Consider the following 18,052-nt stretch of genomic DNA (forward strand, 5'->3'; position numbering starts at 1 on the left):
ATGAATGTGGATTAAGGAGGGGAGAAAAAAAAAAAAAAAAAAAAAGAAAAGAAATATTTGCTGCCTTTCTCCTTCTTGACCTCGAGCTTAGGGGGGTAATTGGCAAAAACCTGCAAGTAATGCACTCTCTCTTTCTCTCTCTCTCACTGCTCGTCTTCCTCTCTCTACCTCGGCCTCAGACACAAACACACATGCTAATACTCCAACTCCAACTCTCTGTGGACCAATCTCGCACAGGAACACCAGCCCCATATAAACACATAACAAGCCATTATGCCATAAATAAGCTTCAATTTTACTCTGCATCTTACGATAAATCAATTGTATTGATTCTCCCATTTGACTATACAAACATAAAGAAGGCGTAGAAATACAGTAAGTGTGTGTGTGTGTGTGTGTGTGTGTGTGTGTGTGTGTGTGTGTGTGTGTGTGTGCAACAGAAAGAACGAGAGAAAGATTGTCATGTGCAGCACATGTCATGTTCTATATAAATCTCCAAAGGAAGAAATCTATTTTAAAACACACATGCAGGCACGCATCCTGTCAATGTCCCCTCACAGATACTGTGTTTTTGCAAGAAGACAGTGGCTTTCTGCTAATGTTCTTTTCATGTCTTCTCGCCTTTTCTTTCATAAATAATACGCTGGTGCTATTAGCATGGTCATGGAAAGGCTGCGAGAGAGGGTGAGCACACGAGAGCAGCAGAGGGGAGATGTGGAAAAACGCCCAACACTTAGCCTCTTTCTTCCCTTCCTCCTCCCACCTGTTCTCCCCGATCTAATGTAACATCACAGAAAGATGTAAAAACACCTCCTGCAAACCAGTTTTTTCCCGCTGAACTCTTCTTCTCTTGGCGATTACCATTTTACTGCCTTGACTCGTCTTATCAATCACCTTTACTGCCCCGCCTCTGTCTGTCTGTCACTTTTTACTGTCCGAGTCCTGCTCGTTCAGTAAGATGGAAAAGAAGCAGAACCAAAAAGTTAAATAAAAACTGATGGGCGGAAACAAGAGGATGACGCCACAGTGGAGGAAAAACCAGTTCAAGAGGTGAATCTGGATAAAAAAAGACGAGGACGATGCAGGGGAATGAGAAGAGCATTTTTCTCTCCGCTATTTGCTTACAGCTGCTTCTTTCATCATGAGCGTTCTTACCTCAAGTTTATTGCTCCATATCAAACCAGCACATGATATTATCCGATAAGTTTCAGCTCGACACCAGCAGCCACTTATTAAAAAATGGTCCATCTCTCATTTCACAGAGAATCCCTTGTTTTCTTGAAGCTGCATCCACCACTCTGCTTTTCGTCTCATCGCCTCCACTCACATTTATTAAAAATGCTGCATACTGACATGTGTTTTCAAGTTTTTTTTGGAAGTACTTGAGATGTTCTTGGAAGCAGCTTGGAAGATAAAGCAGAGCTAATGAAGCACTTCCAATGTTTGCCATTAATTACCGAGACTGTGCCGGCCCACCACAGTGCAATTTGTCCCGCTACGCTTTCATAATGAACCGAAAAAAGATTTTACGTCTCTCATAAAAAACACTAGAGATCTTTATCTAGTGTTTTCCTCTGTTGTTCACACGAGGCAATAGCTCGTCACTGTCCTGCTGCATCTGTGACCATCATAAAGAAAAAGGATTTTTCATCCTTCTGTTGCACAAAAATATTCAAATAATCTTTTGCTTTTCCACGTTTCTGCAACGTGCTTAGTCAGAAACTAGACAAAAGTAACATATGTAAGCGACACTGCTGCCAAAATAATAGTTCTCTTCAAACCCAACTGCTCTCAACTCAGTTCAGAGCATCATTCGCATCGCAACATCACTTACCCCGAACCCCCCCACTTTTCACACTGCTATCACAACACTCTTGATGAGGTCGATAAGGTGCAACAGCACCCACTTCAGTACAAGCCTAGTACCTGCAGCCAGCGCAGCAGCGTTTAATGTGGTGGAAATATATTGTTCGTTATTGTTGTGTAGTGTTTGTTGTTTCATGAGAGTAATTCTGAATGTGCCAAAACCAAATTTCTCCCTCTGGATCAAAAGCAAAACAGCGAACTAACTTGACAGGCAGACGGACACTGGTAGCATAACACTGATAGTTTCCCCTGTAGCTGTGCGCACAGTGTTGAACTTGTCACCCAACTGTTTTCTTCTGCGTCAGTAAGAATGCAAAGTAATAAGCTCCTGTAGCAACCGCACAGTGACACCAGCAAGCCACCAATCAGATCATCCCAAGGTTTCAACACAATCATACGACTGTGCAGTGCAGACCAGAGGGAACTATCCTGAGAGTTCTCAGAGAAAAAAAAAATAGTAGCATTGCCTGAAAATATTATACTATATTGTATATATCTTCTAAAACAGTTTAAAATCCCAAAGAACCACCTGACATTACAGAGCCTCCTTCAAAATCCCCACCACCAGAGTCCCCCTCATCCAAGATGCAGCCAACCAATAAACATTTAATATAAGTGTAAAAGAATTTACAGCAGTGAGAATTAGACCACAACTTGCAGCTGTATGTTTTGCATTGGGATTTATATCATGTTGATAGACAGCATAGGAAAACTGCACTAAGTGGAATAAATGCCCAAAAATGTGCTGAAACATCAGTTAAGTTCATCGGTGTATATTGTTTAGGTTATCAAATTGTTTTGAGCGTTCGAAAATGCCAAACAGCTGAAAAATAAAGTAAGAGATTTGCACGACTATGTCTAATTAACGTCACACTATGTTCTTAAAGTGGATTTTGTTAAAGTTGTTTCAAAAAATCATTCAGGAACTGGCACCAAAGTCAAGGTACTGGTAATGAAAATGTTTGAACAATGCCCTGGTTTCTTCTTATTTCAGTCAAAACTAATTTTAACAAACAACAGGAACATATTTCCTCACAACAGCAAGTCACAACACTTGGAGTGGAGGTAACACATTCAACAGAATCTCTGTTTTCCTATTTCAAACACCTTCCCTGGTCATTTTCAGGCAGCCACCAAATTTCACACCTGTATGGCTGCGCGGCTCCACATGTGTGTGTGTGTGTGTGTGTTGAAGAGATTCCAACAGGAGTGAAAGATGACCCAAATAGTTTTGCCACATATAACACACACAACACTCTCAGAGCAAACACGCCACACTCCCCTCAGTCAGGACGCGATCACAAGGTTGTGAGTGGAGATGCTGACCTCGGCCCACACTGTCCTTCTCCTCCTCTCAGATTAACACAAGTAAAGCTAAAACGATATGGAACACACACACAAGTAAGCAGATTTTCATGCACCTGGCACAGAGATCAGCAGCTGTGGGCGACAGTTTTCACTTCCAACAGCAATTTAAAGCCATTTAGACTCAAACACCGGCCAGACTGAGAGGAGGTCACACATCAGAGAGGCCCGAGGAATCATCTCTTTAACTAAACAATACGTTTGACAGCAGTGAAGTTCAGAAGCAAAGTATAAAGTGAGAAAAGGGGTCATTTTACCAAAGTCACCACATTAACTGTGAAGGAACCTAAAACAAACATTTCAGCTCACAAAACAAAACACCGCCTTAGCATCTGACATCAGGCTTCAAATTAAGATCCTTTTACAATGTGACAAAAACACGTGAGGAGACTATCTGACAGACAGAGACAGATACTTAGTGAGACAGATGAAACTCACAGGATTTGTCGTCCTCCCTGTTGTTTCTTTTCACTCTGGGCTTGTCCTTGTTGTGGTCACATGTCCAGAGTACCTTCAGGACTTGATCATTAGCAACACGGGACAGATGCTTTAACTGGCCGCCATCTTGCTCTGTTGTTAACATGATGTGGTTAAAGTTTGTGTTGGTTGTAGTAAAACAGGAGGACAGGAGGAGCAGCGCGGGGGGGAGAGCAGGGGGGGAGCAGGGGGGGAGCAGGAGCACCGCGGGGGGAGAGCAGGAAGAGAGAAGGAGCAGCGCGGGAGGGAGAGAGCAGGAGCAGCGAAGGCCGCATGGTGATTCCACCTGTCGTGTCTCACGAGCACTTCCTCGTCCTTGATTAGCTGGGAGCCAATCAGAGCCCAGCAGGCTTCGCCCAATAGCAATCACAGTGATCGCTGCAATAAAAGCCCTCCCACCTGTCATTTCAAAATAAAACCGCATGAACACAGTCGTAGAATACTGTAAATACATGAAACCACATATAATGTCTTGATCCAAACAGAAGAAGATATAACTATAGTTTGGAAAAACAAGTTTCCTGATGAGAAATTGATAAATACTAGATCAAGAGGGAGGCATGGCTCATATTTGTTACACTTCACTTCCCTTACATTATCTACACTCAGTGGATTTATTTGTTTGAGTCGATTTATTTGCTTTAAATAAAATTGTGTTTATTCCTCAGGCTTTGACTTTTGCTATTGATTTTGTTATTTAGCAAATGTTACTGTTTATTTCTGTTTTCTTGGTGTTTACTTTCTGTTCTCTGTAACCAGGGTCTCTACCTCAATGTATTTCTGAGTTAAAAGAAGGTTGAATGAATGAACTTAACAACAATATTGGCTCAGTAGAGCCCCACAGACCCCGTCAGTATTTAGTAATTAGCAGTTAGTCCTTTATATATGCTTGTTTTTTTTTCAAGATCCATGATTTATTAGTAAAACTGTAAAAAAAAAAAAAAAATCTAGCCTTTGTCCAGAACATAACAAAAAATGTTATAGGTTCTTTCTCTGAAGTTTTATGAAAATCCATTTGGTAGTTTTTGTGTAATCCTGCTAACAAACAAATAAACACACACAGAAACAAATCAATAAACAAACAAACAAAGCAGAACATATCACCTGCTTGGTGGAGGTAATAATTTGAAATCCTTTTTTGGTGTTTAACCAACATGACTTCAGTCCTTCAATAAGCTCAGGCATCACATTTACTTTGTGAATTAATCTAACACCTCATTTTCTCCTCTGTTCTCTAACTCTGCGAGTCCTCCCTCACTCTCATTTTCCCTCTGTGTCGAGTTCATTTATTTCCAATGAGAGAATCCATTACAGCGGCATCATCCCGACACAGATCCACTGTCTCACAAAGCACGGAGGGGAACTCATGCGCCTTAAAAACACTTCATCTGGGAACCAAAGTTACAATGAAAACTCATGTTGGAACGACACTTTGAGTTTCAGCCAAGTGCCTGAACCACGGAATCCTTTCATAGAACCAGGCTCACTCACAGAAAACCAACTGTAGCATCAATGACACAAGATCCAGACAAACACAGATGAAAAAATGATGAATCCATTTATTTTTATTTTCAATCAATAATTTCTGTTGTTTCTGCTGTAGCCCAGTTCTGTTTTTCACAGCAGACGTGTTGTCTAATCAAACTGGGGTGAGACCAATACCATTATTAATGTGTGTGCTCCGTGTGCCAGGGTGCCCGGTATTGTGCATGCTGGCTGGCTGGCGTCGCTTCCTGGCACGCCACAATTTGCCACGATTGCTGGCTCGGTGGTTTGCTCGTTGGCAAATCACAGAATGTGAAATCACACCGGGGCACATCCTCTCACACCAGAAACATGCAGGTTTGGGGAGAACACGCATGAGGCAGGACGTGACATATACACTCCAGTCATCCACAGTCACAAGCAGAATGATTTATTAATGACAACACAAGCAATGGTTTTTCAGTAATGAGTGGAAAAGCTCATTTCAACATGACATTGGAAAATGACACTGTTCTTGAAACAGGAGGATTTGGTGGTCAAGGATCTATAGCGCCTCCTAGAGTTCAAACAGGTGGCATATTTAATAAATGGGAGGAGGTGCCAGTGATCTTTAACGATTTGTTGACTATACTTTGTAGTTTTTTACGCTCTTGAGTGTTGAGGCTGTTGTACCAAACCATTATGAATCTCTTGTTTCCAAGTGGACTTCGTCTGCGTCTCTTCATCCTGAGACATTCAGATTCTTCCAGGTTTGCATCCGTCCCATGTTAGAAACGTCACCAACAGGTCCAATCGCTGGCTGTGAATTTTCTGGACATTTTCTTGTTGTGTCCTCACGTAGGCCTCCCTCGGACGTCTTCCTAACAACTGACTCGGACATCTGCGTTCTCACAGACGGCCCCTCTGGAAAATTTTAGGATAATGTCTGGAGTTCATTGTGTGAGAAAGCAGTCTGTTTCATGAGTCCATTGTGTTTTGTGCGAACGGACTGTAAATATTGTCCAGCTGTGTTGTGTTAAGCGTGCGTGTGTGTGTGTGTGTGTGTGTGTAATAGGTTCACTTATCCTTTATCTGAGCTTCTATTCAGTTGCAGACCTGATGAAAGGAAGAGCACGGATAGAATCTCATTCCATTTTAATGCGTTCTATACACCGGCCCTCCCGATAAACACACACGTGCAGATAATACTCACAGACAGACTCTATCTCTTTCACTCTTACCATCTCTCTATCTCTTTTTCACACACACACATTCAATTAATACCCTTCAGGAAACCCTCTCTCATACACACACACATTCATTCATTCATGGTCAAGTGGACACAAATAAATCCACACATTAACACAGTCAGCACTTTCATTAAACACATTTCTAATGACTTCATCAGAGATCTTGATTAAACTTGAAATTGCCTCGTGATCTCATCAATTACCGCAGGTCGCGCAAACACATGTTTTCACACTGTGTTACTGTCTGCTGGAATCCAGGGGGGGGGACCTGTAAATTATTCCTATATCTGTCTATGTTTGTCCAAATGTTCATTCTTCCAGTAACTTTGGTCTCAATTATTTATTTGATGCTGTAGAAACAGAAGGAAACCTCATGATTGACAGCTGAGACTGACTCACGATTGCAGTGTTCGTATCCAGGATGTTATGCCTTCACTTCCTGATAGTATGAGGAAGTGGAAACGTATCATCCATCTTTAGACGCAGTTTAGCCCCGGTTACCTTTCCCTCAAAGAGAGCATCATACATTTTTCAGATTGTAAAGCCCTTTGAACACAAACTATCATTTACGTTTTTGGACTATCTAACAGTAAAACCCCCTTGAGTTTACAAATAGGACAAGATTCCCATTGACAGACATAGATTCATATCTTGTCATTGTCAAAAAGCCAGATCGAATGATTGGCTCCATAACAAATCTAATTAAGTCTGTGTTCACACATCACACACTGTACTGTGCGACCCTTGCGTTGTAAACGAATCACACCGAGGCGACGCTTAACAAATGAAAGTAATAAATAATTTCAGAAGGACAATTAAGTCTCCCTTCATTAACCATTTGCTCATTAAGTCTGCCTTCGTTAGCAGAGGTTGGCTGATCGCGTCCTGCCCGTCTGCAGATATTTCTGTGTCTTAAACACACACACACACACGCACACACACACACACACGTCCTAATGAGTTTTCCTGCTCGCTGTTCAGCCTGCTCTCTGGCTTCATTATCATCCCCCTCTTAATGCATAATGCCTCCATGAAAGAAATCAACACCACATCATTACACTCCAGAGGAAGTCTCTCTTGCTCACATTGTCTTTTTTCTCTCTCTCTCTCTCCTTCTCGTGTTTTCATCTGTTTGACTTTTTCTTTTCTTCGTGTCTACCTGTACGCCATTAAGCACTTTCTTTTCAGCCCCCCCCCCTACACACACACACACACACACACACACACACACACACACACACACACACACTCTTCTAAAGTCCCCATTACACTCTTCTCTCTTCTACCGCTCCCGTCATTATTTCATCACACAGTCTCTGTGATTAGGACAAGGCCGTGGACCAAACAGCGCTGACCTTGAGCATTAATAGCAAATCAGTTGGGAATTGCGTCGGAATTGGCTTCCAGAATAAAATCACTGTTTCCTGTTAATTGCATTTTAATGCAGCTGTTTTCATCCTTGCGATGACAAAGATTTTTAATTGAGAGGACGACGCCGCGGATGGAAAAAGCAGCTTTTAAGTGCACAAAACAGCTCCGGCCTGCTGCACATTCCGAGGCGCTGAGCAAACACTCGCATTTGAATTTATTTGCATGTGTATGCTGTGTCTGAATGAAGTTTTCATCCATGTACTCTTTACACTGTAGGCAGAGCCTCCCGGGAGCGGGAAGATTCGTGTCACATGTCTGTACGCTGCGGAATTCGGCATCAAACAATGCGGAGAGCGGTGCTCAGGAAAAGCAATCACACACAGCAGATGAATATATCAGGCTGCACATCGCACAGAGCAGCAGTTAATTCTGAGAGGACAGGAGGCTGCGGCTGAATTATAGAGGCCGCTGGAACGCTTTTCCTTTTGCACACACGGGTACACACGTATGTGCATGTAAGAACATGCTTTACTGAGATGAAAAACATGGACACATGATGATTCACACACAGCTGGATGCGTGCGGGGGAACATGGGAGGAGCGTGGGAAAACCTTCTGCCTCTGACTCCGGCCTTGTAACGCACAACTTTATACAAAACCACCAGCAGCGACACAGATAACACAATTGTCTCCTCAAAGGAAACAAGAAACCGCGTGTGTGTTTGTTTGGATGAGTTTGAAAGCCTCAAGCAAAGTGAAGTGGAACTGATGCCGACTGAATGAAGGGTTGAGACTTCAGTGTGTGTGTGTGTGTGTGTGTGTGTGTGTGTGTGTGTGTGTGTGTGTGTGTGTGTGTGTGTGTGTGTGTGTGTGTGTGTGTGTGTGTGTGTGTGTGTGTGTGTGTGTGTGTGTGCAGTGTTTCCTAAATTCCCTGCGGCAAAGTCATTCCATTTGCTCTCACCAGGGGACAACCACCACTTATCAATTTATGAATTGAATTTCATTTTCGGCTTCCGACACGCAGCGTGTGGGTGTCACTGAATAGAAGAGGCCTTTCAATTCATTGTAAAGATAGTGAGGACTTCCTGCTAAAAGAGCACACACACACACACACACACACACACACAAACAGAATCCAATTGTGAAAGAATGGATGTGGCAGCTATCACCTCCTCCGTCTTTTACAAGAAACGCAATTAGTTATTGTAGCCATAACTAATAGTGTTCCGCTTTAGTTTTTTTTGTTTATACAGTAAGTGTAATTAGCTCTTCCACTGCAAACACCAGTCAACACTCCATTAGCCGGAGCCGAGATTCGCCTCAAGGTACTTTTAGAGGTGACCTGAAGTCTCGGGGGCTCAGCGATCCATAATGCCGCTGTAATTACCAACCATGCACAAACACGATCAATACCCAGGGATGAAGCGGTTGGTTTCTGAGGAGCAGTTGTTACAGAGGGAAAAAATAAAGACGAAGAGATGAAGAGAAAGTTGTCTTCATCACAGGGCTCCAACGCACACTGAAAACAAAACTGAGGCGCAAACAAAGAACATCTGCTTTTCCCACACACACCTTGCAACAGCTGTAATGATGCTTTTTAATAGGAGAGGTGTGCAACAACACAACACAACATGAGCCTCATCATTGTAGGTGATAACAAAGGATTTAAATAAACAAGGTAACCTTTGTAAACAGCTAAAGGCAGAAGAGTCAGTGTGATGAGGAGGAGTTTGGGACGAATAATAACGTAGTTTTGGTCAATGTCTCCGGAACTTAATATTTTTATCATCTCAGAGATCTGCAGAGGAAACAGGAAGCAGATTTAAATGGTGACAACTAGGTCATTCAGTATCCTGGGCCACACCTTCACAGATCTTAAGGAAATATGCAGTTTTGATTTTGTCACATAAGAAACACAAATCCAATTAGTCTAGGAACCAATTAAGGGAGGTACCAAGAAAAAATAACAGAATTAGGAGTCATCAAAACAAAAGAAGGGTCAAATGTTCAGCAATTAAAACATTTTATATCATTAAAACTTTTGTTTGGTTGTCAAAAATAAGAGCTGTAGTTGTGAGGTCATCATCTAAGTATTTAAATGACCCTCATTAGCTCTGTTCTTCTGAAACACGCCCGCCTGGTTTCCCCCACGAGGATTAACAAAGTTCCATCTTATTTCATCTCGCGTCGTCCCCTCTCTCTGCTCCGTGTCATTCCACAAAGCGGAAAACTGTTTAAGGAGCCAAACAAAAGGAACACCAACAACTTTTGTTCGACACGAGTTGTGTTTGTCGAGCCTGCTGCTCCCTCTGTGGCTCGGCGTGGTGCAGGAGGAGGAGGAGGAGGAGGAGGAGGAGGAGGAGGAAGAAAAAACAGCGCCTGTTTTTCTTGAGGATTTGGACGTGGAACGTTTCACACAATCTGTTGTTTGAATCTCTTTTGTCTGCTGCTAGATTAGAACACACACACACACACACACACACACACACACACACACAGACAGACACACACACACACAGACACACACACAGACACACACACACAAGATCTCTCTGCTGTATTTGCTTTCTGAGCCCCTTGTGTTGAGTGGGCGAGTAGCTGTGACTGGCACTGTCAGATTAGCCCATTTAAAAGACATATGTTTATTGCAGCACGAGTATTTGTGTGTGTGTGTGTGTGTGTGTGTGTGTGTGTGTGTGTGTGTGTGTGTGTGTGTGTGTGTGTGTGTGTGTGTGTGTTTTTCTCCATACTATTTTCAGACTCTAATGCTTGGTGCATTATTCATGTTAAACCATGCAGAGAGAGATACAGTCTTGTGTCATATAACACCACTGCCACAGGCCTCTGGTTGATATGATATCACACACACACACACACACACACACACACACACACACACACACACACACACACACACACACACACACACACACACACACACACACACACACACACACACACACACGTGTTCACTAAATACTTAAGACTTACCCACACACAATCTCAGGCACATTTACCAAAACATATTGTTGTATATCGATGGACTCACTCCCATAGTGACATACAACACACACACACACACACACACACACTGCACTAAATCGTATTAGGCAAATGAGAACGAGGCAGTGCAGAACCAGAGAAGGACTTGGTTCAAGTGCTGTTGATGTGACAGATCCTGGCATAAATCATGTTCAGTTGTTATTATTGTTGTTGTTTAATATGCAAAGCTTCCATTCAACGCACAAGCCGATTGTTAACAAGTGTGTTCACACACACACACAGACACACACACACACACACCGACACACTCACACATGCTCATAATCCCGTAAAGTCTCATATACAAATGCTGTATGGATTTCTGAAAGAAGTGCAAGCATACACACAATCCTGGGAAAGGGACACACACACACACACACACACACACACACACACAGAGAGAGAAGTATCTTCCTTTAAACATGTGAAAGCTTCTGCAAGTACACAAACACACACAAACAGCACAAAATAAAAATGACACACTGGTGCATTGAGCGCTCACGAGGACACACAATTAGGGCCACGCACGTTCTATAAAACACAGTCACACAAAGAGATGTTCTATCAGGCCACACACACATTCAGACACACACATTCAGACACACACATTCAGAAACACACATTCAGACACACACACTCAGACACACACACACACACTGAAGTGAATGAAGTGGCTGTTCACAGATTTCAGCAGTAATTGATACCCGTGTTTGGCAGCCATTTTTATTTGGCTCAACCACAAGCCAGGAACGATCTAAGCTCCGAAGCGCACACAGACACACACGTATGCACGCACACACACACACACGCACGCATACACATGCACACACAAAGCCCCTCCTCATGAACATCACTTGACACATCTTGACATGTCTTTTCTCACACACACACATTTGAACACAAGATAAAAATCACACTTTACGTCTCTGAAGACAAATCCACGAGCTAAAAATCATCTGTCTCTCTCTTCTGATCGGGACAGAGAAGAGGTGGCGCCGCTGCCCGAGCGGCGCTGACTACATTTTAATTGGCTGTCATCATTGAACTTTATCTCCCCCAGTGATGATGAGGGAGGGGGAAGGCTCCAAATGTGCCTGCCGTGCCCATCATTCAGGAAGTGTCATCGGGAGAGGAGAGGAGAGGAGAGGGGACAGAGAAGAGGAGAGGAGAGGAGAGGAAAGACAAGATGAAACATACAAGGGGACAAGGGGAAACAATTTAACAGTCAGATCTTACCTTAAACAGGCGCAGGATGTTGGCCACCATGATGGACACTGAGCTGGCTGCAGCTCCAATCACTCCTACGATTTTATCCGGCTTGGTGAAGATGGGAGGGTCTCCGTTAGCGCAGCGAACGTCAGAGCCGTCCCTCTCGATCAAGGCCTGCACGAATGTCAGGGACTGCTCCAGAGCGTACGTGTCCCTGGAGCAGGTGTCTAAGATCCGGGCCCCCAGCGTGATGTTGGGCAGCAGCTCGGGGTCCTTGTTGATCAGGTCGATGGCGAACATCATGGCCTCCAAGCGGTGTATGCCCTTCTCCTTCTTAAGCTCGCCGCAGGGTGTGCCGCGGTCCCCCCGGGAGTGGACGGGAAATAATCCCCCGAGGATGATGTCCCCATCCAGCCGGATGGAGTGGGCGTACTCGGGCGCTGCCTGCGGGTCTGTGGGGATTCGCTGAGGTGAGGCGCCGGGAAGAAGCCAGGCACAGGAAGCAGCCACGAACAGGAAGAGGACAGAGGGGGGCTGTGAGCCAGAGGTCAACTGCGGCTCCATGGTTGGCGAATAAGACATGCAAGTGCAAAAGGAGATCTCAGAGTTGGTTGCAAGATAGATATTCCAAAATCAGAAGACAGGTTTTCAGAGTTGAACCCTCCTAAAGAAAGGGGAAATGGACCCCAGGCGTGGAGCTAGCCGAGCCCCATGTGAGAATCATAATCCAGAAGAGATAGCGAGAAAGAAAAAAAAGAAAGCGCTGGAGTAGAAACTTGGTGCGGATGCTGGAGAGATCTACTGACGGAGTCGAGCCTGTGATCCACGAGTCACATCTTCAGTGGAGCCTGTTGAGAGGAGACAGAGAAGACGTCTGAGTATCAGTGTGATGTGCAGTCCACCTGACAAACATGTGTAAACCACCCTTGGGCGAGACGGAAGTGCAGTCGAGCATGCAAAAGAAAAACAAGCCACAAACACACTCACACACGGGCCCAGTCTTTCCGGGACACCTGTCAAAATATGTGGCCGTCATTCCATAATTGAAACCTCAAAAGTCTGTCAGTTTGCGAACGCCCTCGACACGCGCTCATCTCTTGGCCTATCAATGAGCGGAACAGCTGTTAGGATGACAGCCGGTAGCCGTGGCGAGCTCCTCGGGCTGCAAGGTGCAGAGGAGCGAGAGAAGGGAACCGAGGGAAGACAGAGAGGTGAGACAGAAACCGAGTGAGACGGCACGAGGGGAAGTGGGGAAAAGACAGCGTACGTCGCATCACTCAAACACCTGCTGGTTTCTCCCTGCAGCTGAAGTTCCTGCTCCACGACGCCTGAAACAGCTACAGGTTGAATGATGAACATTGTTTCTTTGCATTAGCGTTATTAAATATGCCATTAAATGAGCGTGGGCCTGCTGCAGGGAGGTCGCACCTCCACACCGGTTACAATGTCACGCTCTGCCCGACTGAGCTGCACATTAAAAAGCAGCCACCTCCTCAAAACCAAACTGCTGTAAGTCGGGTCAGGTCAGGTCTGGAAATCGGTCGTGACAAACTGGTGGGTTCCTGCATGATACAAGTGCTAATGTGCTTTCATTAGCTGCAGCCCTGGGGATTTATTTTCTCATTTGCCAGCCCTCATCCCTGTTTTTATTTTTATTTTGTACTCATTTTTTTTTATCCTGGAGACCTTTTAGAGTCAGGAAGCCAATCTGGACCTCGAAAATAAGAATTCAAAAGAGGGTTAATTGTTGATTTTCTCTTTATGTTTTCTCCGAAATGCTTCGTGAGCAAAGACTGCGTCATTATGTTGCTCGTATAAAGACGTAAAGCTCATAGAAATGAAATGTGAATGGAAGAATTACAGCGGATTTTACATTAAACTCTGCTTCATTCACTGCTGTTCAAGGCTGCTGGTTATTTCATGACATTGTTCAGGCCGCACTCTGTTCTTTTCATTAATGCCATTAACTCAATACTGTTCCGAGCTCAGCTGCTGTGATGGCTCCGTTTGGTTAATTCGCTTTATTTTCCAACTATGATGTTCAGAGAATATACAAATGAAATTCAATTAAATTTCCATTTTTGGACGTTTATGCGTGTATGTGTTTGTATGTGTTGATTAACTATGGGCTGGGCTATGTGCATAATACATGCAAATGGCCCAAGAGACCACCAGGGGGCGCTTAAAGACTCCATGTTCACCTCCTACCGATGACTTTGTGTTCACATAATTCCTCATAAATGTGTTTTTTTTTTTATTGTATGGATCAATAAAGCATGTTCTAAATGATGATAGGGGCCCTGAAGGCAGCAGCTGCATTATTACCTGATCGGGGGGCCCCGTGTTGTGGCAAGAGGCCCCCACCTCCTTTTAACTAGGGGGCCATTTCATTCTTTTAATCCGGCCCTGCTGCATCCCTCTTGGTTAAGTTTCATATACAAACTTTACCCCCTTGTGTTCAAAGCACAGAAATGCATTTCTTGAACAGGACAGACAGACGCCACTGCAGCATCGGAGAAAGGCTAATTCTTTCGTTTTTGTGGAATATACATATGGAATCCAAAATGGATCCCAAATCTTTTTTCAACGTACACGGAGGCAGAAAATAACAAAATATATTTGAAGGGAAGAGTTTCGCGACCCGTCGGAGATCATGAAGTTGCCATAGGAATGAATCTCACTTATACATCGGGACACAGAACTATGTGGAAACAGGGTCTTACTCAGAATCAACCTAACTAAATACTGCACTGTTACTCCAGCAGCTTCCGCACTCACTCATCATAGTTTTAAAACCCAACAGAAGAAGACAAGTCCCAATGAAAGCAAAGCATCCCTTCAAAAAAGAAAAAAAAAAGGAACTTAAAACTTTCCAAATATTCTGCAGGTTCGTCAAATTCCGCCCGCTAACAGGTTTTCGAGGCTCAGATCTCATCACAGCGTGAGCCGCGCTCTCTCGACGAATACATTTATAATTCGATTCCGTCCCAATTAATTCATCAGCTTCTCTCTCTCTCTAAATGGAATTAGGTCAAAGCTACTCATTCACAGCCAAGCCCCTGCTATGATTAAAACCCCTGTTTTATATAGGTTAGCCAGCTCAGATTCATCCGCTAACGCCACGTATGCTACAATATTGTTTGTTCAACACTTCCTCCTTCTCCCTGGATTCAGGCTCCACTTGGCTCGGGCACAGGGTTCAGCCGAGGATCGAGGTTCTTGTTATGAAGCCTCACTACATCCAGCTATTGAATTAATATCTGCTTCCTAATACCTGATAGACTAATTGGCTCCGATATAGCTCACAGACTCAGCTCCCCTGGTTTTGCTAATTATTTCATCTCCTTGGCTCATGGTATTTGGCTGAAATTGGATTTTCCCAAAAACAGAGTGAACCAAACGTCTCGGTACTCCAGCGAGGCCCCGAGGACGGTCAAAGTTTTACGTCTCGTTTACACTCACGCTGATTGGGAACGACCGCGTTTCTGGGGACGTGAAAACTACTGACATCTTGTTCATATATCAGAAATACACCTGGTTTGCTTTTTTAATAACCACTTTCAATCCTAATGGAAGCCCAAAGCTCCCGAGAGAGTACATCTACTTTATGACTTCAAAAACTAGACTTCGCCTGTGTGACATTCTGAAGAAGAGAAAAGGAGAAGGAGGTTTCCTCTGCTGCCTCGTGGCTCGAGGATGAGGAGGGTTGGACCCCAGGAGGCTGCTGCGGCTGCCTCATCGCTCTTTTTTAATTTACACCCACAGCCGCCTGCCTGCCTGGGTGAGAGTTCCCCACTCCTGCTTCTAACACTGGTTCCTTTTCAGCTCGTCACCTCCTCTCTATTCACTTCTCTCCTCCCAGCTGCACACCTGGCCTTCCCTCTCCTCCTCTGTCACCATCACCCTCCGCAGGCCTCTTCCCCCTCCTCCTCCCTCCTCCTCTCTCCGGGGAGTGTGCTGCTGCTCTTTTCAGAAAGTGATAGCCCTGTCCTCCTCTCTCTCCCTCCTTCCCTCCCTCCCTCCCTCTTTCTCTCTCTCTCTCTCTCTCTCTCTGAAGGAGGTGTGTTCCTCTGAGTCTCTCAACAATTGCGGTCGGCCCCCTATGTCATCTCCTCCTTGGCGTTCTCTCTCTCTCTCTCTTTTTTCTTCTTCTTCTCCACCTGTTCCTTGCTTATTGCTCGGGTTTTTCAACCTTCTCACATGTTTTCCAGCAGCAACCCGCCCCCCCCCCCCCATGATTTTGGCATGATTCTGGCTCAACACACACACACACACACACACTCACACACGCACACACACACACACACACACACACACACACACACACACACACACACACACACACACACACACATCTCCAATCAGTGCATCATGTTCGGGGACATGTGTAGATAAAACAAATGAGACTTACCATTGATATTGATGACGTTCACTAACATTAATCTCCTGACGTCACTCAACAAGATGCATTTTCTGTCTTTTTGGACTCATCTGCAAAAAACCTTCCACATCTACCAAACCTCTCTCCAAGCAGAAACACTTTCGGACTCATTTCTCAACCTTTTTGGATTTAGACAGACTCACAGAACAACCACAGCTTGCATGAGATACCTCAGCTCCCTCGTGATCTCACTGCTTAAGTCGTGTGTGATGAGATGCAGCCCCACAGGTTGAGGGACCAGATGAGAATGTGTGTGTGTGTGTGTGTGTGTGTGTGTGTGTGTGTGTGTGTGTGTGTGTGTGTGTGTGTGTGTGTGTGTGTGTGCTCCTCATGCAGCTTCTCCCTACGTGTGCAGCAGTGCTGGTTTTCTCATTGCACCCTAATTAAGAAGGTGCCATCCACAGTGATTGTGCCCCCCCCTCCCCCCTGGCATGTGATGCTAAGACATGTACTCACCCACACCCTCCACTGCACAGCATCCATGTCAAGTAAGAGTCAGGAGTTATGATCAAGAACTGCCTGAGACAATAATCCATCAGTGGAGGAATGTGAGCGGCAGCTCGGGCTCAGACTGAATGAAAGGAAAGCCTTGTGTGGTACCTCGGGAAATTCATCCGACAGCGTGCGGAGGGTTGAGAAGCTCGGTCTCCAGCCTCCTCCTCCTCCTTCCTCGGGCTCCCAGTCCGCCTCAGGCAACTTCCTTGCGGAGCTCAGCAGTTTTCCTCCCCGCTCCAGAAACACCTGCCCCCCCCCCAAAAAACAATATCAGTCCTCTTGTCCTGGAGACAGTGAGAACTGTGGTTTTTCTTTTTAATCCTCTTCTCCACAACAACAGCAGCACAAAACAATGATGTCAGGAATATTAGACCATCCGCGAGCAGGAGGCAGAGAGGGACAAAAATGATTGGAGGACAATGTTCGGATCAGATTTTACGCGTGGAAACAACGCATGATTTCAAAAATAAAAAAGGTCTAAGAGGCAATAGCGGGAGACTGCGCGTAGTGAAGCCGATACCCAAGAATGAGTGTGTGATAGAGAGAAAGACAGAGAGAAAGAGAGGGGGAGAGAGAGAGGGGGGGGAGAGAGAGAGGGAGAGAGAGCAGAGGAATTCATCATCACGTCACTCCTGATCAATACTGTGCGAGAACCCACCTGATTTCTTTTTCTTTCCTCCTCCACTCTCTCTCTCTCTCTCTGTCTCTCTCTCTCTGCGCGTCTTTGCGCAAAAAACCCTCCGAAGTCCGCACGGACGCGCGCGCTCCTCTCCTCTCCGGTGCTGAAATGGACAGCGCGCGACTCCGCGGGAAACACGCGTGTCCTCCCGCCACCAAATCATCCGCTAATTGCGAGTGCGCGCTCATTCAATCAAGTTTATTACCAATCGATGGGACCGATGGGATCCACAGTGGAGGGGCTGCGGTGGTCTGAGCGCAACAGAAGTCATCAGAACCCCCCCCCCCCCCACACACACACACACATTTTAATTGTTTCAACTTCAATCAATGTTTATTGTGCGCATTGATTCCAGCTGTAAAAAAAGCGCACAGTGAGGTTAAACAAATGAAT

General features: G+C 44.9%; 1 protein-coding gene across 6 annotated transcripts in view; it reads right to left on the minus strand.

Annotated features, from left to right (window-relative positions):
• The window catches only part of grm8a (glutamate receptor, metabotropic 8a), a 340,837-nt gene extending 323,023 nt beyond the window's left edge, over positions 1-17,814 (minus strand). The window contains exons 1-3 of one of the 6 annotated variants that reach the window (XM_069519987.1): positions 17,639-17,814; positions 16,942-17,226; positions 12,072-12,892 (exon numbers count right to left, since the gene is read on the minus strand). In XM_069519987.1, coding sequence (XP_069376088.1) covers positions 12,072-12,626 — 555 coding nt within the window. In that variant the 5' untranslated portion in view covers positions 12,627-12,892; positions 16,942-17,226; positions 17,639-17,814. Of the gene's footprint in view, positions 1-3,669; positions 3,883-12,071; positions 12,893-16,941; positions 17,585-17,638 lie in introns of those variants that run through there. The other 5 variants (XM_069519989.1, XM_069519988.1, XM_069519986.1 and 2 more) reach the window with 5 other exon arrangements.
• Between the last annotated feature and the right edge of the window lie 238 nt (positions 17,815-18,052).

Source organism: Paralichthys olivaceus, chromosome 23, assembly GCF_024713975.1.
Source record: "Paralichthys olivaceus isolate ysfri-2021 chromosome 23, ASM2471397v2, whole genome shotgun sequence".
NCBI lineage: Eukaryota > Metazoa > Chordata > Actinopteri > Pleuronectiformes > Paralichthyidae > Paralichthys > Paralichthys olivaceus.